The sequence below is a fragment of the Micromys minutus genome (assembly GCF_963924665.1).
Source record: "Micromys minutus genome assembly, chromosome: 4".
In the NCBI taxonomy this organism is placed as follows: Eukaryota; Metazoa; Chordata; class Mammalia; order Rodentia; family Muridae; genus Micromys; species Micromys minutus.
The window spans coordinates 52729816-52756590 of record NC_137973.1 but is presented as its reverse complement, the minus strand read 5'-3'; the positions used below and the strand labels follow the sequence as shown (position 1 = coordinate 52756590).

At 34.8% G+C, this 26775-nt stretch overlaps 1 protein-coding gene across 4 annotated transcripts in view; it reads left to right on the top strand.

The window, feature by feature from the left end:
- PTBP2 (polypyrimidine tract binding protein 2) overlaps positions 1-26775 on the top strand; it is a 57057-nt gene that overhangs the window by 4823 nt on the left and 25459 nt on the right. For all 4 annotated transcript variants that reach the window (XM_080915929.1, XM_080915928.1, XM_080915927.1 and 1 more), the window contains exons 3-7: positions 12833-12908; positions 20118-20290; positions 21062-21205; positions 24337-24501; positions 24588-24698. In XM_080915929.1, coding sequence (XP_080772055.1) covers positions 12833-12908; positions 20118-20290; positions 21062-21205; positions 24337-24501; positions 24588-24698 — 669 coding nt within the window. The remainder of the gene's footprint in view (positions 1-12832; positions 12909-20117; positions 20291-21061; positions 21206-24336; positions 24502-24587; positions 24699-26775) is intronic.

Below are 26775 nucleotides of genomic sequence, written 5' to 3'. Positions count from 1 at the left end.
CCTTGCTCTGTTTTTCAAAGTTGTTTTGGCTCTTCTGAGTCACAGAAGGCAAACTGGAATATTTACTGGACTTGGCTTGAATTTGTGAAGCAATTTGAAAAAGGACAGCTTAATATTGACTTTTCCTATCAGTGACAGAATCATGTTTATTTCTTCATTCACATTGGTTTTTAAATTTTGGGGCATTAGTCTTTAAGATTTCACTGAAAAGTTTTATATACATTTTGTTCATTTTATGTTGAACTCATCCCTCAGTATCCACAGCTTCTGTAGTTAAAGTGTTTCAGCTTTGATTGTTTGGAGCAAGAGTTTAGAAATACGATGTTTGTTATGTTCTTGTGTTCTGTATTTTTTGCCAAATTCAGGTTTTAAATCTGTTTTAGATTCTAACAGAATTTTCACGGTTTCCATTAATGACCAGCTATTTGGTGGCCATTTGCTTTCTTGTCTGTGACTGGTAGTAAGTATTAAGTCAGATGAAAGTGGTAAGAGTTGCCAGTGTTTACCTTGTTCTTCCATTTAGGGTGAATGTTCTGTCTTCTTTGCTCATGAGTTCTACAATCCATTAGTTATAGAAGAAATGCCATTTTAAAGTGAAGCTCTGTAGGTCTTGGGTTTATTTTCTTTGTGAGGAAATTTTAAGCTACAAACTGAGAATTGTTTATGCTTTCTATTGTTTTCCTTTTCCTTAGTTTCTTTCTTTCTCTTTCCTTTCCCTTCCTTCCTTCATTCTTTTCTCTTTTTCTTTTTTCTTTTCTTTTCTTTCCGTGATAGGATCTTACTTACTGTTACTGTTTTCCACCCTAAAACTCTATGTAGATGAAGCCTACCTTGAAGTCGCAGGTCTACCTGCCTGGGAGACTGACATTACAGCTGTGCACCATGGCACTTGGCCCTTCTTCATGCTTTTCATAGTGTAGAACCTGTAGTCACTTGAGCGCTCTGCTTTCCTACACTGATTAGTCATCCTTTGCTTTGATTGTTGATTCATATTATTAATGTCCTCGCTTCAGCTTCATGAAGTTTTCTGTCAATTTTTTGTCTTCATTATTTCATTTTGTCTTTGCCTCTTGCAAAAATTAAATTTTTGTCTTTATTTTTATTTATTTAATTTTTGAGACATATTCTCACTGTGTAGCTCTGTCTCAGAAATCATTGTGTAGACCAGCCTGACCGAGAGCTCACAGCTGTGCTTCTCCTTCCTCTCCAAGGGCTAGGATTAAAGGTGCATGCTTTTTCTACTGCTGGTTGTACTTGCTTCCCCGTTGCTGTTGCTGTGATAGACACCATGGCTGAAAAGGCATCTTGGGGAAGAAAGGCTTATTTGGCTTACAAGTTAGTCTGTCATCGAAGGAAACCAGAACAGAAGCTAAAGGCAGGAACAGAAGTAGAGACCATGCAGGAGTCTGGATTTTCCATGGCTTGCTCTGTCAGCTTTCTTGTACATCACAGAACCACCTTCTCAGAGGCAGCACTATCTACTATCTATGGTGGCCTGGGCCCTTCCTGTCAATCATCAACAAAAAAGCCCATAGATTAGTTCATGGGTCAGTCTGACAGAGGCAGTTCCTTTGTCTTGGGTCTCTTCTCTAGCTTATGTCAGATTGACAAAAGCTAAGCACTCACAGACCTTTTCTGATACAGGGCTTTAGCTATTATATATTCTAATATGCTGTCTTATGTCTTATTTTGTTTGTGGCTATTTAATACAGCAACTTTTGGTGCAGGCTTGTAAATATGTAGCATTTTTTTGTAACTAAAATCAAGATCTGTTTATAACTGGAGTGATAATAAAGTATTACTGTTGTTAAAAGTAGCTTGCTTTTTTTTTTTTTTAACCAAATTGAATTCTGTTCTAAAAATAACACATAAATCCCTAACTCACAGTTTAAGTTGTACTGTATGGCTATTGAATTCTTTTCATTGGTTTGTATTAATGAGTGATTAACTAATACTAAGCCTATCTTTTGGTAATAGTTGAATGTAACATTTTTTTTAAAATAAGGTATGTGTTTCAAAAGGTTGGTTTTGTTGATTTTCTTTTTTTCTTGTTTAGATTTTGATTAAATTCTTCTTAGTACCATAGCATATACTTTTGCTACTTATTTTTTTCAAAAAATTTCAAGTTTTATAAAATAATACCTATTGAATACCAACTCTGTTGCACATAGGCTTCTAAACAGTTTGTTGATTTTTTTTTTTTTTTACTCCTTTGTTAAGTATACATATTAAATAGTAGATACTCAGTTAATACATAAGGACTCTGAAAATGTCGTGGGCTATAATTCATGAATGGTTTAGCAGTAACTAAAAAGATAAATACTGATTTTACTACGTTCCTATTTGTTGAACAAATGAAATATCTAGTCTTTAGAAGGATCACATCTCCTGGGAGATTCAAGGTTTTAAGTAAATACCATGCAGCTATGGTAGGGTTACTTCTGAATGACAGGATCAGAGTGGGCTCCCTGGAGATAGTAAGCCCTTCTTTCTAGTACATGGATTGAGAGACAGGGAAGAACACAGAGCAGCATACACTGAGGCAGTGACAAGTCTGGTGACTGACAGAACTAGCACCAGGTTTAATAGTTTGAGTAGTATCTTTCTCCCCCTCCCCCCTTTGGTTATGAGTACTGGTCAATAGTTTTTTCTCTCAGTCTAGCAAAACAAAATGAATCAAAATACAAAGGAATATCGTTGGTGATAAATATACACTTGTTAAGTGTACCTCATTTTAATTGAAAAAATCCTGCTACTTAGTAACTCACCTTCCTCATACCACTGCAACACCATACACCAAAGCTCTGATAGGTTTTTATGTACAACACTAGTAAGTTTACTGGAAATGTAGAGAATATAATGAATCACAAAAGAGTATAGCAAACAACTGCAGGCTGTGGGCAGTTTTGTGAATTCTATAAATGTGTATCAGTTCTGAGGCAAATGAGAGATAGTAATGAAAGAGGATGGAGAGGAGCCAAGCATCTTAGCACTCTGACTCCGAGGCTGCCCTGATCTACCAAATGAGTTCTAGAACAGCTAGGGCTACAGAGAAACCCTGACTCAAAAAGCCAAAAGAAGGAAATAAAGGATGGACAACTTATGGGTAAAAAGGTGTTGTAAGAAGTGATAATTAGCTCATTCAGTGTACCTTATACCAGATTCTGATCCTTTCTACCACTTAATAAACCCTATAAAACAATAATGTTCATGAAAAGTTATACATTACAACACAGATTTAACTTCTGACAATACTAAATGGTTACACACTTTTAGATATCCTAAGTTTTATTGCTGTTGTTTGGATTTTGGGAGTCTATTGTTTTAAAGCAAACAACTGAAACATTCTCACAGGTACCTGGAAGTTATTGGAGTAACTGGAACAGATTTGAAAGTGGCGAATCTCATATTTTAGCTTTGTGTTCAAGAGTCCTATGACTAGTAATTGAATAGTAATCGTTTCTAATATTATTGTACTAAAATACAAATTTATAGAAAAACTTAATGACTTTTTATAACTGTACTTTGGTTAGTGTTGTGGATTATAATGTATTTGACATGCAGGATATTGGATATGTGACCCCTGTGATAGGGATTAGGAACCACAGATTGAGAAGTACTGCTCTAGTGCATTCCACTAGTTAAGAATGTGTTAAAAGTTTGACACACAATCAGACCCATATTTTGTCTACTTTAAGTTGATCTTGAACTGTATTGCATTTCTCACTAAAATACATCAAAATTAAGGATTATGTATTGATTATATTGACAGTATTCTTTTTATACAGTAAAATTTAAAACTGATTTTGTTTTTCTTTTAGGAACAAAGAAAAGCTAACATGCTGATAATGTCTCTTAGAGCCCTTTTAGTCAGTCTCTTCTTATACCAGTCCCTTGTCATTTCTTTGTTAGAGAAACTGAGTCATTGGTACAATTTCTACACTTCAGTCTTCTATTACTTACAGCTTATTTCGTATGTTCCTCATATTTTTATTAATTATGAACTTATAAATTAAACTTGATATAGATTTAAGTTTTAGCAAGAATATCTTGGTATGCTATGTCATTTTTGTTGTATTATTTCAGGAGGAACAGAATGTCTCCTTCACTTGGTGACATTCATTAGTAGGGTGAACTGTTGTCAGTTTGACATACTCATTATAGAATGCTCCTATCACTTATTCATTTCTAGTAACAAATGATTGTGTAATCTTACTGGTATTGTGAAATAATTTTTCTCTTCGTATTTTAAAAGTCCTCTAAGAACTTCGCTCATGAATTACTTGTTTACACTGTAGCCACATAGAATTTTTAAAACTTAAGCAGGATAGATTTATTCTGATAGTTTCATACATGTATATAATGAATTGTAATTGTTACTATTTTTACTTTCTGCTTTCATTCCCCCCTTACTCTCTTGGCTATAACACTCCTTCCCAACAAGTCCCCTGCTGGGTGGGAAGTTACTTACTATGGGAAACTTATCAGTAGCTGCACCACTGAAAAAATGGTAGCCCCTCTCCCAGCAAAAACATTGACTGTTAATACTTCCTTGGGGAGGGAGGGCTTTGGTCTCATAAACCTCCACCTCATTACAGTTTTTCAACCTCCAATGTAGTTGGTGTGGGTGCCCTTTTTATTATTATTACTGTTTTAAAATTAAAGATTTTATAACATTTGTTTTGTAGTCTATTACACTGACTCTTTTTAAAATGTTATTACATCTTGGGCAGGTGGAGCTTCAAATACCAGTAACTTTTGATACTTGGTTGAAGTATCTTTGTTTTAAAATGAATCAACCGTGTTTTTCAAAAGTCCTTGTACCCAGGATGCAGAAAGTGCTCCCTAGATATCACAGTAATGATGTGCCAGGAAGATACTTGCTTTAAGACTGTTATTGCTTCAGGACCCTTTCAGTGGACAGGTAGCACTTTTGATAGGAATATCTTATGAGCTCATTTATTATTTTATTTCTCATTTATACTTAAAAGTATACTGGTTTTGGTTATTTGATTTTTTAAAAATACTGTTTTTAATACTTATTTGATTTCTTTTTCAGAGTTATTTTATGTGTTTGTTTTGCTAATATGTATGTTTGTGTATCATGTACATCTTAAAACTAGAGTTATGGACAGTTGAAAATATACATGTGGGTACTGGGAATCAAACCTCAAATCTTTGTTAAGAACAAGTCCTCTTAAATAGTGGGTCATCTCTCCAGTCCCCTGATTTTATGTTATCTCTTGTCCCTGAAAAGTCTTGCTTGCTAATATTAACCTTGGTATACCACACATAGCATTTTAAGAAACACTAGCTTTTAAAAAACCACACTAGTTTTTAAAAGCCATGTTAATACTGTACTAACATTATTTAATATGAGGTTTTTTTTTTTTTATAGTCCTGTTTTTGTCTTTAGGCATGTTTTGTATTTCAGTGTAATGATTGAACTTTAAAGTTTTTTGAAATTACTCTTTTATTCTACCACCAAAATAATATTAATTTTGTTTTTGGAGTTGATTTTAAAAATTATTTTTAACTAACTTTCCTGAAGTTAATAAAATGACCTGAAACAAGCTACATTCGAAGAAACTTAACTAAACCTCTGATAAGTTTGTATTCTCTATATGTGTATTGATTGGGTTATTCAACTTACTTATTGTATTCAAATATAAATTTCTTCATTTTCCTTCCCCCAATAGGTAGAAAACATAATGCATAATCTCTTACTTATATCTTGGCCTTTTACTAACTATACCTCCTGGACAACATTGTATGGCTCTAATAAGAAAACATGCCTTCTGTAGACTTTCACTGTTTTTCTCTTGCCAGGATGAAAAAGAACTAGTATTTCTTTAGAACAAGTCCCGAGTATGAAATTGTTGGATCGATGTGTAATACAAATACAGTTTTACTAGATTTTCCTAAGTGTTTTTGTGGGGGTAGTTTTGCTATCCAGGCACAGTTTGAATGCCAGTGTCTCATAGTACAAAGAGATTTTGTAGCATGTGCTTGGAGCCCCAAGTGTGTGGTAGGGGAGGCACAGGATCTCTAGGGCTTGCCAGCTAGCTGTTGGAGAATAATCAGGTTAGCTTTGGGTCCCACTGAAAGACCCTGTCTCAAGAAAAGAAAAAGTTGGAAGTATTACTAGTCTGGTGGGTGAGAAAGTATCCAAATACAGAATTAATTTGGATTTGTTTTACTGTGAGAAAGATTAAACAGATTTTCAGCTTATGATTTATACTTCCTATGCCAAGATCTTCAAGTAAGTCTGTGTTTGAAGTTTAGATTTCTTTTTTGATTCAGTTATTTACAACTTATTTCAAAATTCTATCTGGTTAAACCAGTTGAACTTGAATTTTTCTTTTTCATTATGCTTCTTAGGAAAAACATCTTACTCCTTTGCATAAATGTGGAATATATTATAGAGTTTATATTCCAGTGGATTTCATGGACATCTAAATAGAATGGATAAATCAATATTAGGATGTTTTCGAAAGAATAAAACAGATTTTCAGTCTGTTTTGACCTGTTTTTCTTGAGTCTGCCAGAACTGTTTGGCCAGAAAGAATATGGTGGTCTATGCTTTCTTCCTTTGTATATCTCATGTATATATTGCCATTAAAAAACAAATTTTGGACCTGGATTGATGACTTAGCAGAATAGTATGTTTGCTGCTTTTTCAGAGGATCTGGGTTTGGCTCCCATAATTCATAACAGGCATCTTATAACCTTTTGTAACTTCAACTTCAGGAGATATTTCCTGGCTAGCTTTATGACACAAGCTAGAGTCATATTAAATGAGGGAATCTCAGTTGAGAAAATGCTGCCTTAAGATCAAGCTGTAGGGCATTTTCTTAAATTGGTGATCGATGGGAGGGAGTTCAGCTCATTGTGGGCAGTACTATTCCTGGACTGGTGTCCTCGGTTCTATAAGAAAGCAGGCTGAGCAAGCCGTGATGAATAGGCAAGAAAGCTAAATTGGTTGAGTATGTGAAGACATTTTCTTGTAAACAATGTAGTGAACCTGTTGTTTATGTATAATTTGTATTATGTTTTGTAAGTAACTTCAAGACTTAGTATATGTTGGAGATGTGTGTAGGTTATAAGCAATTATGTCATGTCACACACAAGGTATGAGCATTCACTCATGTCCCTGAGAATCCCAAAATTTAATTTCTCCCAGATACTTGGGTGTATGTATGTGTTCATGTGTGTCCACATAGGTATACGAGTGTACAGATGTAATACATTTTGTGAAAATAGTTATCCATCATTTTTTTGGGGGGGTGGGGGAGGGTCTTACACTGTAGTCTATGCTGGCTTTGAACTCATTATGTAGGCAGTTCTTTATCAGTTTCCAAATGCTGGGATTACCCATGTGAGCCAGTACACCTGACTGTGGCTGTGACTTCTGTTTTGATTCAGTGAAGATTTCAGTAATTAGCCAAATTATATGTGCAGTTGCATAATACTGTGGAGAGCTCTTCTGTGAAAATGCTCGAATTATCTCATTTGGTGGATATTTGGGATAAGGGTTTTAAAGTTGAACAGTGCTGCTATATGTATGACCGTTTGAGGCTTGGATATGTTAGGTTTTACCCAGCAACAGTGGGTTATTTCTCAGGGTTTCATTCTGATTTATGTCTCAGATTAGTACAGAAGTGTTTCAAATTCTTCTTCTTTTGTAAGTATAGAATAGAGTTTATTCAGCTCATAGAGAGAGGAGTTGAGAGGAGAGTAGAGACAGAAAGGCAGAGAGAATAGAGGAGTAGAGGCAGGAGGAGAGAGGGAAGCGGAATGGGGAGAGAGGGAAGGGACAAGAGGACAGAGAGAGAGCAAGAAGGCAAGAGAGCTACATTTCAAATTCTAAATGACACTTTATTTTGTTTCTTAATTTTTGTTAGTCTGGTTTGTTGTGGGATTTGTTTGTTTTTTGTTTTGTTTCTGGTTGTTAACCCCTGATTAATGGAGTGTACATTGTTTTTGCCATCCATCCACCTACCCATCAACCCACCTAATTATCTATTTATCTGTTTTTTAAAGGCAAAGTCTCTTTTGTAGCCCTGGTTTCCTGGAACTCTGTAGACCAGATTGGCCTTGAACTCAGAAATCTGCCTACCTCTGCCTCCAGAGTGCTGGGATCAAAGGCATGTGCCACCATCTCTGGGTTGCTTTTATTTTAATGTGGAAGTTCATTAGCCTTTACACTTCGAGCATCACATACATGCACTTATCCAGCACTAGGAAGAAAATAAGATACATGACAGAATTAGAATTAGAAAAATAATTAGCTTTATATGTATCTTTTTATAACTCATGTTCATTGTCTGAATTTAGTCAGTCCTCATCCTCTTATATTTAGCCTTTCTGGTTCTCCTTATAACCTGTTACTTTACCCACATGCACATTTGTTTACATTATGTATGTATTATTGGCTACATTTCACATATGAATAGAGCATGCAGATTTTTGTCCTGAGATTGTGTGGTCTTGCTTAATACTATACATTCTAAGTCCATCTATTTTCCTGCAACATTTTTAGCTACATTTTCCTTTAAGATTTAGACTCCCCCCCCAGTCTCTCTTCTCTTCTCTTCTCTTCTCTTCTCTTCTCTTCTCTTCTCTTCTCTTCTCTCTCTCTCTCTCTCTCTCTCTTTGTGTGTGTGTGTGTGTGTGTGTGTGTGTGATATACACACATGTATATCTCTATTTCATTATTAATTTTTCTGTTGATGGGCACCTAGGTTAATTTCTGGTTTTTGTTATAGTGAACAAAGCTGCAGTAAACATGGTATAGGTCTCTCTATAGAAGGGTATGGCATTCTCTGGGTATGTGTGCCAAGGAGCTAAATAGTTGAGTCATGTAGTAGTTTGTTTTTAAGTTTTTGAGAAGTTTCCAAATGGTTTTCCACAATACTTGTATTAGACACCCCAATCACTACCAACAGTGAATGGAGTCCTTTCTCTCTACACCCTCTTCAAGATTTGATGTGAGATTTTTTTCATTATAGCCATGCTTATTGGGGTGAGGCGGTGTCTCAAAATAGTTTTAATTTGTGTTTCTTTGATACTAGGGCTTTTTTACTCTGCTGTCTTGAAAGCTGTCTCCCATGCTTTACCCATGTTTTAATATGGCCACATGTTTCATTTGCATGTTGATGAAATTATATGAGCACATTTCTTGCACATTTAATGTTTCTTTTGCTTTTTTGGCTGTCTTCTGTTGATTGTCAAAAGCCTGTTGGAATATGTTTGAAAAAACAAGCTTAACTTTCTTTTTTCCATCCCATGCTGTGGCAATCAACACAGAAGACTTTCCTGACCTCATAAAGTTTGAAGGCTATTTTTTTTTTTAATCAGCAAACAAGTAATTATCTAGTAACAGATTACCAGCTGGGTGTCCTCCAAATAAAGTGACATTGTATCTGGAGAAAGCCTTAGACTCTATAGGTTGAGGGTTCAGTCTTCAAATTCTTTCCTTTTGGGTTGCTTGTCAGAAGCCTCTGGTGTGTGGTTCCCATGGCTGTCTTCTTGAGTTAATTTACTAAAGAACAAGACTTAGAACATTATTAAGGGTGAGATGAAGAGGTGCTTGAGGTGAGAAAGGGATGGAGAGCTTTTCTAGGGTGCCATAGATCCCCAGGAATCTCTATACACTTAAAAACTGGGAACAGTCTGAGACTAGTCCTTTGGGGTTTTTATGGAGGAGGCTGCATTACGTAGTTATGATGACAAACGATTGGCTGTTGGTGATCAACTTAATCTTCCTCCGCCTCTCTTCATCCTTGTTCATCCAGTGACCAGCAAGCTATCTTGAGCCTGCCCTTCCAGCCATCAGCCATCTTGGGAGTATCATGAAGAGTTTTAGAGGTTTATGCCAGAAAACAGAAATGAAGACCTTGTGTGTATGAATGTACACACACATATATTCATGATATCATACAGAACTTATTAAAGTTATTCATTTTATTAATTTCATTAAAGTCTTTATTGCAATCATTATTTGCATGGGATTTTGAAACTATGTACTAATAGGATTTACTCTATTTCCTTTTAGATTTAGTTTTTTTATAGGGATCTTTGGAATACATTTTTAAAAATAGTTTCTTTCTGCAGGTGTAAGAAAATGATCTAAACAAGCCAAATTGCTTCAATCTTGCTTTTTTGATTTCTGTGTTTTTCTTCTTCTCACTTGTGATAATGTGTAACTGCTACATTTTCCTTTCTTCTTGGTATTCTTCCTGCAGGTTTGTGTTTTTAGTTTTTACAATATAACTTTTAGCTATCAGAATCCTATTGGGTGTGTTATTATTATTATTTTTTTTCTTTTTTGGCTGTGTGATGTAGTGCTTTTCTAGTCTTTAATAGGTAGTACTTCTGTCCTTTGTATCAAGGCTGACTATGTTCATTCTTTTTGAAAGTCTAGTTTTTCTCTGGAATTTGATTTTTTTTTTCTTTTTTCTTTTTCCAGGACATGATTTCCTAGGCTGGCATCTTTAGAGTAGGAAGTGCGTGGTTAGATGTCAGTCTTCACCTAGTGGGGCTCTTGGACATCTCAACTTCTGCTTAAAGTTTTTGCTTGCCTTCTTGGCAGTACAACTAGGAACTCTTTTGCCAGGGAGTACTAGATGGTTGTTAGGCTCAATTATGATAGGTGAAGACTGTTAACAGAAGAAAACCCACTTTGTATCTTTGAAACTAATGGCTTTCTTTCTTTCTCTCTTTCCTTCCCTCCTTTCCCCCTCCCTCCCTTTCCCGCTCTCTCTTTAAAAGCATATTCATTTCTCTCACAGAATTTTAGTCTTTGTGAACATTTTCTTAATCCTGTAAGATACATTTTTGAAATCATCACTTATCCTGTATAGATGTCTACATTTCTCTGATCATTCTTATTTATCAAGAGACATTTAAAGCTAATTTTGACATACAAAATTTTTAGTTGTATGTAAAACCAGTAGGCATCTTAGGTGAATGAACAGTTTTAAAGATTACATATTAGTACAGGTTTTGATTATGAATTTAAATACTAAAAGTTTGATTTGTTTTCAGTAACCATCAAAATGGAACAGTCATTACTTATTACTGTGTGTTTTTTTTATAAAGTCCAAGTTAATAAAGTAGGTTGACTAAGATTTCATTTAAAATTATCGTATTAGTCGATGTGGTAAACTTAAGATTGTTGGAGACCCCTTTCTCCTGATCACAATAGTGGTAAAGTTTTTACTCTGAAAAGGTGGGCATGATTTTCTTGTGTAGAATAGCTGGAGATATAGCTAGCCCTCAGTACTTGTCACCCTTGAAATAATAACTTTGTATTCTCACAGAATGTGTAAAATGTTCTCTCAACAGCAGATATGAAATTGGATGAAAAAATGACCAATATACAATTTAAAAAAAGATTCCAGAAGATTTTGCCAAAAAGATTAGTTGTAGAGAAAAAGAAGAGAGCTAGCCTTCTGCATGTAAAGAGTAAAGCTTTCCTTTAATTGAGAAGCAGGATTTTCTACCCATTTCTTGGTAGTTTCTTATGATCTCCTACGGTAGGAAAGAAAGCAAACAAGTTTAAAGATACAGTGATAATAACACATTTGAAAGGATGTCGTGTCCACTTTTGGAAGCTGGGTTGTGTGTTGGGGTAATGGTGAATGTTTAGACATTAGAAGCCCTTCTAAATGGTGGTGTGACCTGTTTGGGTAAATAAAACACCAAAGATCCCCCCCTGACCAATCCTGTTTACTTTTAGAATCAGATATAGAGTGATTTACTGAAGGACTGATTTTATTCTTTATAGGAAATCCTCACCCTATAGTTGGGAGCCAAATTATTGTATATAATAATTTGGTTTCAACTGTCTTTATTTTTTGTAATATACAAATATTTAATAGCTTATTATCTTGGTTTTTGTGTATGACATTCTGATAAATTCTTTAAATAATCCAACATTATTTAGTTATTTTAAATATAAATGCCCTTCTATGCAAATATACACATTCTTTGTTTTAATGTATACATTCTTAAAATAGAATAGTTTATTTAGTTACTTTAAATGCTTATCTAGTGAATTATATTTTTATAACATACAGGTATTTTCAAGATATCTAAAACATTACCAAGTGGTCTGAACATGTGAGACATTATATAACCTTTCTCTGTCTTCTATTTATTTATTTATTTATTTATACATTTTTGTTATATTGTTCCAAATATAAGTTCTTATTCCTTCCATGTTAGTTTTACTTTTAGTGTCCTAGTTGTTGGCATTTTATACCTGCCTTTTTATTATGCTAATGACAAGTGCCCCATTTTGAAGTTTGGGTGATATCTGAGTGAGTGAAGCTGTTAGAGTGGAAGAGAAAGTAATGCTTTTGAGAAAGGCTATCTCCTCTGGCCTCCTTTTTATTTCCTTTTGGTAAAAATTTGAAGTGTAGCCTTCCAAAGAATCAATTATGGAATTTTATACTTTTCTTATTAGAACTTGGGTGAAAGAAGGAAATGAACTCTTTCACTTGGTGTAGATGGGAGAATAAAAAGGGAAGAAGTCATTCTTTGCTTTAGGAGAGGGATTCTCAACCTGGGTGTTGTTGCAACTCCCACAGTGGTCCCATATCAGATACCCTGCAAATCATATATTTACAGTCATAAAATAATTTAAGGTTGGGGGCCACTACAATATGAGGAACTGCATTAAAGGGTCACAGCATTAGGAAGATTGAGAACCACTTTTTTAGGAATTCAGTTGAATGCAGCAGTAGAAAAGTCAGAAATAAGAGGTAAATAGACTTGTATAATTTTTTAATCACAGTGACTTACAGTAATCGTTTTGTTTTTCTAGAGAGGATCTGACGAGCTACTCTCAGGCAGTGTTCTCAGTAGTCCCAACTCTAATATGAGTGGCATGGTGGTCACAGGTAAGTGTTGCTCTCTTACTGTTTCCCAGGGCAGTCTTAAAGCCAAAGCATAATTTATGCCAGAATAACTTGTTTTGAAACCTGAAATTGCTAATGTTGTGGGCTAGTAGTGTTTAAATCTCATTGAATGTATTTACCTGTTACTGTGATGCTACAGACTAAGCTCACCACGCTCTTCCACATGCCAGGGAATCGCTGCCCTAGTCATACGGTAGCTAGTCCTGAAACTGTTTCCTTTACTCTTACTAACCACGGTTAACTTCTTATTTAAAGCTTCTTTGTTTTTAAGTGACAAAGAAATCACACACACAAAACCATTCTCACATGCCTCATTTTTGCATTTTTCTTATTTCAATGTTTGTGTTTGTGCCATCTGTATTATTTTACATCACAAGCTAATGTGCTATGCTGTAGATAAAAACCCAAAGTTTTTGCTGTAGATAAAAACCTACACAGTTGTTGTCTTCCATATATTTTCATTCTTTGTGCTCTGACTTTTTAATGAATTTTCATTTTGTTGTCTACTTACCAAGTTTAAGAGCATTTATACAGTTAGAGCTTTTCTTGGTTGTCTGAAAAAATATTTTAATGTCTGAAGAAATATGTATTGATCTTTATGACTATATTTTAATATTATTTACCTCAAGACTCTACATTTCATACCTGATTCCTGAAACTAGTTTGTGTTTCTTCCTTATAAAGGTCGTAAAAGGTTGGAACAAATTTCTTTGAGTCAGCTAGCTGTTAGTGTTTTGATGCAGTTTGATGTAGACACATACAATCCTAGCATTTCAGTTGACGAAGAATGGAAGCGTTTGCTAATGGCAGCATGATGACAGGAAGCCATGATTCTGACAATAAACAAAAAAAGGTTTAAATGTCTGCATCTCTGCTTTGTCAGGTTTTTGATCTATAACATAGGACTTGAAAGTACGAATGTTCTAAAAGTTAATATTTAGGACAATACATGAGTAACTGTAGTAGCCTTGACCCTTTTTCCAGTCATTTTTATGCCCACAAACCAAAGTTGATTGCTGGAATTGATGAACAGAAAATAGAACCTTGAATAAAAGGAAATACCTGCCCTGAGTCTCCTGATGATTTTAGGTCTCTGATTTGAAGCATTGTACTGCTATGACTACAACATCGACAAAGCAGAGAAGCTTCACTGGACCAAAGAAACTCTTGGAATTCTAAATGTGGAGTTGAGGGCATGGATCCTGAATAAAGGGAAGTTGTACAGTTTAGGCAGACAGAAGTTGGTATAGGAGTCATACCAGAGTGATACTAGCTGGGTTACATTTGTACTGGTAGAAAGTTTGCAATATCTAGGTTTGAATTGCCTTTGTAGGGCTGAGAGCTATGTGGTGATCTCATAGGATGAACAGTTTTCTGAGACATTGGAGATGTAGCACCTTCCAGGGTACCTTCAACTTAACAATTTGAATATACAAAGCCCAGATCTTTTAATAAGATTATATTTGGTAGTAAGTGCCATTTGTCGAAGGTACTGAAAGTCTTAACATGACAAGCCTGAAGACTTCATATAAAATTTAGTTGTCTGGTTAAAAGTATGCATATATAAAACGGCATTTAAGTATGACAATAGGATTAGATCTTCTATTTGTCATACATAATATCAGTAAGCCTACAGTCAGAAATTAAAGACTGGAAGAAGAAACATAAAAATAAAGACTTGGAGGGAAAGGTGTATAGTAGGAGGAGACTTGTAAAATGTCTAGTTAGGAGAATTAGTATGCAAAGATCTTGGAATTAAGCTTAAAGGGTTTCTGGGTAGTGCACAGAGAGTGGGACAGTGTACGTGTGTGCATGCACATGTATGTATATGTGTATATATATATATATATATATATATATATATATATATATATATATATATATATATATATGGATATACATGTGTGTCTATATTTGAAATAGAAATTACTGAACACTCCTAAAGGTATGTGGGAAATATGAACTTAAAGCAGTTCAGTAAGCATCCTCCCTATTATTGGGTTAATTTGAAAAACAAACACAGACTGAGGCACATAGTACTCAGTAATTCAAAATTAATAGTAAAAATATGTTAGAAATAACCATGCAAAAGACATTTAACAAGAAGTCAACAGATCACACTAAAAGAATACAGGCTAGCCTTTTTAGATTTAATAGAATGACATTAGCTAAAATCTCAGAGCACATAAAGGTTATTTATGAATAGTATTGTGAAATGGCAAATGTAAATGATTCTTCTTTTAACCATGTCTCAGCCATTTGAAGTCTTTGTGTTGTCTAAGCTTCTGTACATTATACTTATTATATAGTGGAAACTTTGTATCATAGACTTTATTGATTACATAGATGAGACCATGAAACAGCCCAAAGTGAAGACCTTCTCATTTTACATAAAATACTACAGTGTTGACTTTAACATAAAAACATTCTGAGCTTGAGGTTATATACTAGAATCCAACCAATATCTCTTCAAAATGATAAAACTAGTAATGGTGAAAATAATGGAAGACAGTCTGATTTATAAAATAATGTACTGTTTGTACAATGTCGGATTGTTTAGCTCTGTAGTATGAGTTACTGATAGAACTGCAGAGATGAATTTCCGGGTCAAGTTTGATAAAAGATTAGAAAGAATGTCTATAGGTGATGAGTTTATAAATAGTAAATAGTAAGAAATGATAACTAAGTCATATTGGTTGCTAGGCAGTTCACAGATAGTAATAGGACAGTGGAAATGGCATGACAAAGGGGATAACAGATAGGAGGATGACGGTTATATATAAAGGTACAGTTTCACATTCAGGGCAGCGTGGTCATAGAACTGCCCCGTCTTCCTCAAAGACTGAATACTCAGATCTTGTAAAATGTACTATTTTCATATAGCCAATGCACATCTTCCTGTGCATTTTTAAATCATGCATATATTATGATATCTAATTGTTAAATTAAATCTCATTTGAATGGAGATAACTCTGTTGTATTCAGCAGGTAGGAAATTCAAGGTTTTTTATTTTAATTTTTAAAAATTTTCATCCTTTACTCATACTGATCAAATGTTTTTTTTTTCCCATTTATTTACTAATTTATTCACTTGACATATCCATCGCAGCCCCTTTTTCTCCCAGTACTCCCTCTTCCATGGCTGCTCCCCCTACCTCTCTATCCCCTTCATCTGAGAAGGGTGAGGTGTTCCCCCCCACCCCGGGTAACAACCCATTCTGACACCTGAAGTTACAGCAGGACCAGGTATATCCTATTCCACAGAGGCCAGCTAAGACAGTCTGGTTAGGGGGACAGGGTCCACAGGCAGACAACAGAGTAAGCCCCTGCTCCAGGTATTGGGGACCCCTTGAAAACTAAGATGTATATCTACTGCATGTGTGCAGAGGCTGGGGGACCTAGCCCTAGCACCTGTATATTCTTTGGTTGGTGGTTTAGTCTCTGGGAGCCCCCAAGAGTCCAGGTTAGTTGACTTGGTTGGTCTTCTTGTAGAGTTCCTATCCCCTCCAGGGACTTTTCCACAAATTCAAGGTAGAATCCACATATAAAGAGCTTGCTTATCTAGATGGTGGTGGCTTCATGGAATATACATGCACATACTAAAATTGGTCACATAACATTTTATGCGTACAGATGCTTGAATGACCCAAATTCAGAACATTGACACAACCAAAGAGGGATGATGATGTAGACAACAGGACTTTAATACTGATAGGAATACTAGATGATGTGGTTGTTTGGGGAAAATTTTGTTTTGTTTTTTATTTATTTTTTATTGGATATTCTCCGTATCCAGTTTGATACTACATTTCAAATGTTATCCCCTTCCCTCCCCCTCCCCTTGCTTCCATGAAGGTGTTTCCCTTTCCCAACCACCCTCTGCCACCTCAGCATCTTGGCATTCCCTTACACTGGGAAAGCGGGCGGGTTTTCACTGGACCAAAGGCCTGTTCTCCCTTGATGCCAGACAATGCTATCCTCTCCTACATATACAACTGTAGTCTTGAGTCTCTCCTTGCATACTCATTGGTTGGTGTTTTAGTCCATGGGAGTTGTGGAGTGTTTGGTTGGCTGATAATGTTGTTCTTCCCATGGGTTGCAGACCCTTTGATCTCCTTCAGTCCTTTCTCTAGCTCCTTCATTGGGGTCCCCCATGTTCAGTCCAATGGTTAGCTCCAAGCATCCTCAACAGTATCAGTATGACTCTGGCAGAGCCTCTGCAGGGACACCATATGTGGCTCCTGCCAAAGCACTCCTTGGCATCAGCAATAGTGCTTGAGTTTGGTGGTGAGGCAGTCTAGAGTGATCTTTTCTTCAATCCCTGCTTCACTGTTTGTCCCTGTATTTCCTCCGAAGAGTGTTTTTTTTTTTTTCTTCCTCCTTTCTAAGAAGGACTGAGACATCCAAATTCTGGCCTTCCTTCTATTTGAGCTTCATAAGGTCTGTGAATTGTTTCTTGGGTATTCTGAGCTTTTTGGGCTAGTATCCACTTATCAGTGAGTGCATACTGTATGTGTGTGTGTGTGTGTGTGTGTGTGTGTGTGTGTGTGTGTGTGTGTTGTGTTGTGATTGAATTACCTCACTCAGGATGATAGCTTCTAGTTCCATCCATTTGCCTAGGAATTTGATGAAGTCATTGTTTCTAATAGCTGAGGAGTACTCCACTGTGTATGTAAATGTACCACAATTTCTGTATCCATTCCTCTGAAGGTTATCTGGGTTCTTGTTATATATTAGAGCTTCTTTTAGGTATATGCCCAAGAGTGGTATAGCTGGGTCCTCAGGTAGTAAGTACTATGTCCAATTTTCTGAGGAACTGCCAGACTGATTTCCAGAGTGATTGTGCCAGCCTGCAATCCCAGCAACAATGGAAGAATATTCCTCTTTCTCCACATCTTCACCAGCACCTTAGTTTTTGATCTTAGCCATTCCAACAGGTGTGAGATGGACTCTCAAGGTGTTTTGATTTGCATTTCCCTGATGACTAGGGATGTTGAGCATTTCTTTAGGTGATTCTCAGCCATTCAGTATTCCTCAATTGTGAATTCTTTGTTTTCTCTGTACCCCATTTGTAATGGGATTATTTGATTCTCTGGAGTCTTAACTTCTTGAGTTCTTTGTATATATTGGATATTAGCTCTCTACATCAGATGTAGGATTGGTAAAGATCCATTTCCAATCTGTTGGTTGCATGTTTGTCCTTTTGACAGTGTCCTTTGCCTAACAGAAGCTTTGCAATTTCATGAGGTCCCATTTGTCGATTCATTGGTGCTCTGTTCAGGAAAATTCCCCCTGTGTCTATGTGTTGTAAGCTCTTCCCCATTTTCTGTTTTATGAGTTTCAGTGTACCTGGTTTTATGTGGAAGTCTCTGATCCACTCGGACTTCAGCTTTGTACAAGGAGATAAGAGTGGATTGATTTGCATTCTTCTGCCTGCTGGCTGACAGTTGGACCAGTACCATTTGTTGAAGAGGCTGTCCTTTTTCCATTGAATGATTTTAGTTGGTCCCTGCCACCCCTGCACCCTCTTTATTCCTTTGGCACTCTAGGATGTAGAGTCTGGGTTTTTTTCCACTTAAACTTTTCTGGAAGCATCCTACTATATAGCCTAGGATACAAAGTGTGTTTCTGTGGTGATTCTAAATTGAGTCAAATTCACAAGCTTAACCATTAACCATGCAAATAAGATACAATAGAGAGTTAGAAGAATGGCTCAGTCACCTTGGTGACTATTGTTTATAAAACTACTGGGTATCTATCAAACGTCTGCAAATATGTATAGGATATTCACCATGATACAGTCTATTTTGGGTTTTAAATTAACTCAGTAAATTTACAAATGATTGGAAGAAATCTAATAAGGGAAGGTTAATAAGTTCTTAGTCACTCTTGGGTGGTCTCTAGAGACTGGTCCAGAAAAGAATAGATTCAAGATGATTATTTTTTATCAGTTATTTTTTAACCAGAGTGCTTTGTTTTAATGTGAAGGTCATTTGTATGGAATTATAGGAGAGCTTAAGAATGATTTTGAAGAAACAACAATTTTAGAAAAGACAGTTGTGAGAACGATAATTACATAGAAACTAGAGAAATCTGATTTCAGAGTCCAGCCTGAGATTACTTTCCTTACTCATGAAGATTTTGGTGTTAGAGATGGAAAAGAGAAGTGTTGGAGTAGAAATAGCTTTCAAGTTTCATTTGGTTGGATATTTAAGGTAGAAACTGTACTTAAAGTGGTTCGGGACTGAGTAATATATGACAAATGGTATGGCAAGACTTCTGGATCTCCAAGGTGGCTCAGGAGGTAATGGCATTGGCTGTCAAGCCTAATGACCTGTGTTTGTTTTGGGGGGCACACATGGGAGAAGGGCATGACTCTGGAAAGTTGTCCTCTGACTTTCACATGGAATCATAAAGTGTTTTACTTTTATAAAATGTTTAATCTTTCAAATGTAACCATGAATATATTGCATGTATAAGGATTTTTCATGTAACTTGAAGTCTTAACAAATATGCTTCAGTATCTAGTACATTATGACCAACTGATAAATTTAGAGACTTCTTTCAGTTATGTATAAGATATTATATAATCTGTAGGCACTGATAATTACAGTGTTTTCCTTTTTTGGTGAAACTTTATAATGAAAGCATATTTATTTATTGAAATGGACACTACTGGTCTATTTTAGTGATCCAAAAGTGTATATTTCTACTTCATTATGGTTTGTTTTATTATTTATTCTTTGTAAGCTCCTGTGTCCAATATAAGCCTTACTATATGCATGTAACATATAGAAAAAAATTCAGTAGAGCTTAATTGTAGCTGTGCATGTAGAGTGAGGGCTTTGGGATGTATCTCTTTTGGCTAAGGGAAACTTACTGTATCTTTTAACCTGTAAAAGGAATTTAATGGTAATTTACCTGTGTTATTTAAGACACTGGACAGTTTGAGCATGAAATTGAATTTTAGTATTTTTGCTGATTACCTACTCTTCTACATATACTGTGCACATGGCCTTATGTTAACATTAATTGATGGTTTAATGATTTTCTCCTTTCTTTTGAAAACCTAATTTTAGTTTTTTGAGAATTCAAATTTACTCCCCTGTGTTTTAAGGTATTTTAACTTTTCATAGGAATCAATATTTTTTTCTTACTGACTTATAAAGACTATTTCTGTATATCTTTCAGCCAACGGTAATGATAGTAAGAAATTTAAAGGAGAAGATAAAATGGATGGGGCACCCTCTCGTGTACTTCACATTCGAAAGTTACCTGGTGAAGTAACAGAAACAGAAGTTATTGCTTTAGGTTTACCTTTTGGTAAGGTGACTAACATCCTTATGCTGAAAGGAAAAAACCAGGTACAGTTCTACAAGCATTGCTAGCATGTAAGACCCCAGAATGTCTGTCGCCTAAAGGATTAATTTTAACAGTAGCAGTTGGGACCTAGGTATATTAAACATGGCATTGTGTTTTAAAATTTCTAAAAATTTTATTTAGAAGAATTTATAAAAATGAACATTCTCTAAAATATAGCTAATGTTATAATTATTCTGGCCTTTTGACTTTTTTCTGTCATTTTTTTATAGGAGACCTCAAAGATAGTAATAATAAATTTTCGGTGCTAGAAAATGTTTATTTTCTTAGGTTTTTTTTTTTTTTTTTTTTGGTAGTAAATTGTAGGTGGAACCAACAAAATTCAATTGAATTGACTCTAATAATATATTTTAAGTTAAGAGATTTTTAAAAATATACTTAATTATTTTTAAATTACATATCTGTTTGTGGATATGTACATTTGAGTTACAATACCAACAAAAGTTAATGGTGTCACATTTCTTGGAATTGAAGTTTCAGGCAAGGCATTTGTAAGCCACTGTAAATGGTTCCCCAGTTGTGAACTTAGGGCCTCTGGAGAAGCAACAACTGTTCTTAGCAACCGTCTCTTCCAGCTTTAGTAAGATGCTAAATTTTTTTTTATTAGAATACTGAAATGTAAATGAGGGTCATATTCTAGGCAGTATTTAGTAGTAGATTAGGTTACTCAAATAACTTTGTGTTTGAGTTTAAAATTGTAATTTTTATTTAAATTTAATTCCTGTTGTTTTTTTTTTTTAAAAACTCATTTTCAGGCATTTTTGGAGCTGGCAACAGAGGAAGCGGCTATTACTATGGTTAATTACTACTCTGCTGTGACCCCTCATCTTCGTAACCAACCAATTTACATCCAGTACTCCAATCACAAAGAACTAAAGACAGATAATACATTAAACCAAGTGAGTGTTTCTATGTATGTAAATAATGACTGATAACATCTTAGGACTAATAGAGTATATATTAATAGAAAATAATTTTTATATGTTTTTGTTACCTTTAAAATATTTTAGTGTGTATGTATATTCATTTACAAAAAATAGATGGCTTTGTGATACTCATTTTTCTGATCTAAATTAGAATTAGATTAGTTTCACTGTTCTTTTAAACACGTCAGAGATTACTGTTTCTTGCAAGTTTAAAGTAAATTGGGGCTTGAGGGTTAACAGAACATTTTGAGTCTCTGGGTTTATTTGGTTTGTGTATCAAGCAGTAACATGAACAAACAAACACTAGTGGGAGTGTCTGTAGTCACAGCTAGATCGAGGAACCGTGTGGGGTGGAGAGCTTGGAGATACCATTGGGGAGATGGAACTTGTTAGTATAAACTGCACTGTTCTGCCACTTAAACATAGGAAATCCCAGGCTTTGATTTTTTTATTTTTCTTTTCTAATGGCATGTTAATCTAAGGCTGAAGAACATGTGAATGTTGGCTTTTGAAATATACAGATAATATTTAAAATTAATGTTAAAATAATGTAGGAATGCTTTTAGACCAAAATATGTTAAGTTGCTGCAATGGTCTAAGAACCTTCATTTTCTTCAACAATGTTTGTATATTTGCTTCAGTACGACCATCATTCTATGTAGTGCTGTGGATGGATCAAATCCAAGGCCTTGAACATGTTAGTTGAACACTCCATCACTGAGCTATGCCTTTCATCTTCCGAGATTCAAAAGAAAGAAATACATAAGGAGAACAAAGCTATATTATTATTTTAAACTGGAAAAAGTCCTATATAGAGGGAACTTTGGAATAATGAACTTCAAAGTGGCTAGGCAATAAATTACTTATCTTATTATAGAAGGAATGTTCAAATTAAGTAATGTTTTTAGTTTTCAAAAACCCTTCAGACTGTTTTGTCTGTTTTTACCTTATAACTGGGCAAAGAAATAACTTTGCAGTTTTTCGAAGATTCTAAGTACAATTTTATTTTTAAAATAACATAGCAGATTTTGAATGATATATCTTCTTTGCATTTGTCTTGTTCTCACTCTCCCTTCGTGCTCCTCTGTTTTATTCACAATTGAGAATGCACGGTTAGAATGCACCGTTAGAATTCTCTTTAGACCCACGTAATTCCCCCTAAATTGAAGTAATAAGGAATTGGATGCCAAGTTTGTCTTCTCTGTCAACCCACAAATGCCAAAGAGGCATCTAATCTGAGCTAACGGATGTGACTTTTAGGACTTTTGATTCTTTTAAGGGATTATTGGTTTTAGTTTTGGGGTGATGAGTCAGGCAAGAATTGAGTTTCTTGTTCATTATCTAGACTTTTCGTTAATCTGGATCTGTGCTTCCTGTTTCCCTGTTTTATGAACCTTCCAGTTGCTGCTCTGATTCCTGTTGTTGTTGTTTGGTTGTCATTGTTGCCAGTATAAATTTCAGGTTGCTGTGTATTTTCATTTTTTTTTTTTTTGGCTTGTTTCTGGAATTTGATAAAAATAATTTTCAGCCTAATGTTTAGTATTTGTTCCATTTTTAATCATTTACAAGCACAGGAAAGGAGACTTAGGTGACTTCACCTTTTGTATTTACTGAATTTTATGCAGTTACCTTATGGTTTCTAGTTTTAAAAGACATTTGAATTTGTAACAGGTGTTAGTTACGGTATTTAATGCTGTCATTTAGATAAATATCTGTAGTGAAATGTTGCTCTTAAAGTCTTTTTATTTTCCACAGTAATATTAAAATATCAAGTAGTTATTGTCTTAAAATGCAGAGTTTCATTTGAGGTTTTTGTGATGTATACATGTATAGTTTGTATTGTTCATTAGCATGTAAATGGTGTTTATTTAGATGTGTGTTGCAGTAAGTATTAAAAAGTGGAAACCTTTTATTTCCACACTGTTACCAGCTCCCGTGAGACCATCTGGCACTGCGAGGGACTTGGTGGCTTTATGCTGCCTCTAAGAACTCAGGCAGGGTTCAATTCTGTTGCTTCTGCTCACGCCCCTGTTGCTTCAGTCCCGGGTGGATATGGCTGCCCAGCGTGTTCCTTTCCTCCACCACCTAGTACAAACATTACTCACATCTATTATTTTATCAAACAAATTTATATATCAAATTTTCAATTCACAAACCCTCTACACAATAAACTCACAACCAGCAAAGGTAAAAACTGCCTATCCAGAAAAGATAAATTAGATCCATAGAAACCCCTAGAAATAATCATAACTTCATCAAACTAGAGATGCACCAAGAGGAACATACACATCTGCCTCCATCTTCTCTTCCATCAGTTTCCTCCTCCTCGCCCCTCTTCAGCTTCTCAAGCCTCTTTCCCCGCCTACCTCTCCATTGTCCAGTCATGTGTCTATCACCGTAACATCAACCCACATGTGTGTGTTTGACTTTTTGAGTTTTAGGTTGTGTGATCCCTGATTTATTCTCATAAACATATTAATTCTCTTGTGTTTTTCTTTTCTTTTAGGACTTAACTGTATTTATATTTATCTACCAATAAAGATTTGTTAAAACATTAAGATAATTTGAAATTTAAGTAATGATGCATTTTTCAGGATTGATGGTGTATTATCAACCATAAAATACACTGAAACTATCTTTCACAGTATATCTGAAAATGTTCCTGAGAGTTAAACCAAAGACCATATCAATTTTGATCAGATTTTATAGTAATAGTATAAAAATTTTTTTAATCTCCTGTGTTCATTTGTTAAAATTTAAATTATATTAAAAAATAAACTTACTGATATTTTTTGTGAAACATCATTGGTAGTTCATTTCCTGCAGTGTACCTGTTTCATAGAGTGAATAATATATGAAATTAAAGGTTTTTTATTCTGTAAGTTTCTCATTGAACAGTTTCTGGTTGTAGACATGTATACAACTATATCATATTCTTTCAGAATAAATGGCATCGCATATTTGTATCAGCATTGGTGCCAATGCATAGGTAACTGTTCTGAAACAAATGTAGTGGAATACTTGAACTACAAAGAGTGAAACATCTAACAGTTGTGAGTAGAAATAATGGGTGTGTTACTAAACTACTTGTCTGTCAATTTCAGCGTGCTCAAGTAGTTCTTCAAGCTGTGACAGCTGTCCAGACAGCAAATACACCTCTTAGTGGCACCACAGTCAGTGAGAGTGCGGTGACTCCAGCCCAGAGTCCAGTACTTAGAATAATTATTGACAATATGTACTACCCTGTAACACTTGATGTCCTTCACCAAGTAAGTGTAATGTGCTTTGCATAGTTGCTTACACTTGATGAAATAATATAGTAGGTAATAATGCCTTGATTTGAATGTTTTCACAGATATTTTCTAAGTTTGGTGCTGTATTAAAGATAATCACATTTACAAAAAACAACCAGTTCCAGGCTTTGCTCCAGTATGGTGATCCAGTAAATGCTCAACAAGCAAAGCTAGTAAGTTTGGGTATCTTGAGATAACTATGTGTTTTTTCATTCATTGGGGTATTACTTTAACTTAACAACTCATTTTTAAGAACAGCTATAGCTATAGTCAGCCATAACATAGTCTTGTGTTACATATTCAATTTGCTTATAAACTCTTTGATCTTGATAAGACAGTGGGATTGTGTTGTGCATGCACACAGTTTGATGCACTTTTTGGTAGCAGTTTCAGAGTAACCGTTCAAGGTAATTTGGGTTACATACTTCAGTATTCTGGTCAGCTCTGGTTACATTGTGTCTTACAGGTTTTGTGGGAGTTTTTATGGTTTTTTTTTTGTTTGTTTTAGTTTGCTTTTTGGTCATACCTTTTTTAAAGCTAAATTTTAGATATGTATGGTAAAAAACCATAAAGAAATATAAATTACCCCTTTGTCATGATGCTGTTGAATTCATAAACTCCTTTGCTTCTTAATTCCTAAAGCTTTTTGTTTATTCAAGTCTGTTTTTACTGTTTAACTTTTTGCCATGTTATTTCATTAGTAAATCATTAAGAATTAATATTAAGCAATGCTATATGAAACTATTAAGTCAATTTTTATCCTAGTCTTCCCTAATTTTCTGCTTTTGATTCATTTATTTTCTACTAATCTTGTTCTCTAGTATTTCATTGATTTCTCCAGGTCAAGATTGCCCATCTGAAAGTTGGACCCGTTCTTTATTATTTCATTTCCTTTGACCTACAGTATCAGATTTGGCCAGTAAACATGCTTCCAATAGTAAAACAGCTCTGTTAATGATGATGGCATGATTGTAATACCGAATCTCTCCACTTTGCTTATATAAAACAAATGTTAAGATTTAAGAGTTACATTACCAATTTTTCAGGTATTTCAGTCTTAACCTACTTGTTGTCAGGTTATATAATCTATTTTACTATGCTGTCCTTTGCAAACAGCAGTCCACTATTAGAATTCTCTTTTGCCTAAAACACTTATTCTTCTCATGCCTTGCCTCCTGTATTTGTAAAGTTTTGATATTAATGTGGTATGAGATTATACTATTGATAATAAAATTTTCCACTATGTCAAATGTAGTTGTAAATGGTGCACCTTTTTTATGTGCATTTTATGTATTTGTTGGATTGTGTCTGTGCATCTTACCTGCTTGATCCAGAGGAAAGTATTGACAAAGGATCAGAGAACTGGAGATTGTTTAGAATTTGTTTCATTTGTTACAGAAAAAGTAGTTAATGTATCTTGTCTGAAATAATAGTTTTCATTTAATAATATGATAAAGTAGCACATTGTTTTATATATTTGTGTGTATGTATTTAAGCATCTGACTATATGTGTTTGTGACTATTTACATATGCTCAATGAAGTTTTCTATATAGAAGTCTAAAGTGATAATTTTAAGAGGCATATACTTTTTTAAGTACACATTCCAGTAGCTGAACCTTTTAGTGAAGGAAACAGTATTCACTTTCAATGCTTCCTCATCCTAGTTTCTTGTTATGTAGACTACTGTGGAAACCTTTTGATGACCATAGCAGTCTTCATTCTTTGTATCTTTATCAAGGGTGTACCTAGAGAATATTACATAGTATCCTATCCTCTGACAATTGATAAATGTTTTACATTTTATGAGTGTCATCCTCCTGGGAAAATCTCTTCATGTCCCTTTTTAGTCAGCAGTATTCTGTTTTACACAGAGTTGGGGATGAAGCTTTACTTAGGGTCTTTCCTCACTTTTATCTGTTAATTTTTTTAAGTCAGATGAGAATTTTAGTAGTCTCTAGCAAAATCTAATCCTTATCATTGTGTTTAGGTATATATGCCTTTCTTAAAGAAGGTATATATGCTTCATCACCCTTGAGCATCAGTAAAGAACAGATCCATAAATTCATTCTTTGCTTTCTTCCTTAGGCTTTGTTAGTAATAATGGCATAATTGTCTTACCTACTTTGACTTATTTTTCCATTCTTACTGCTTATCACCAGGATTTCACATATGTGCAAACTTCTAGTGAATTTACATCAGTTCTGCTGCTGTACATGTCTTTCCATCTATCCATTCTTGCTTCTGTTTTC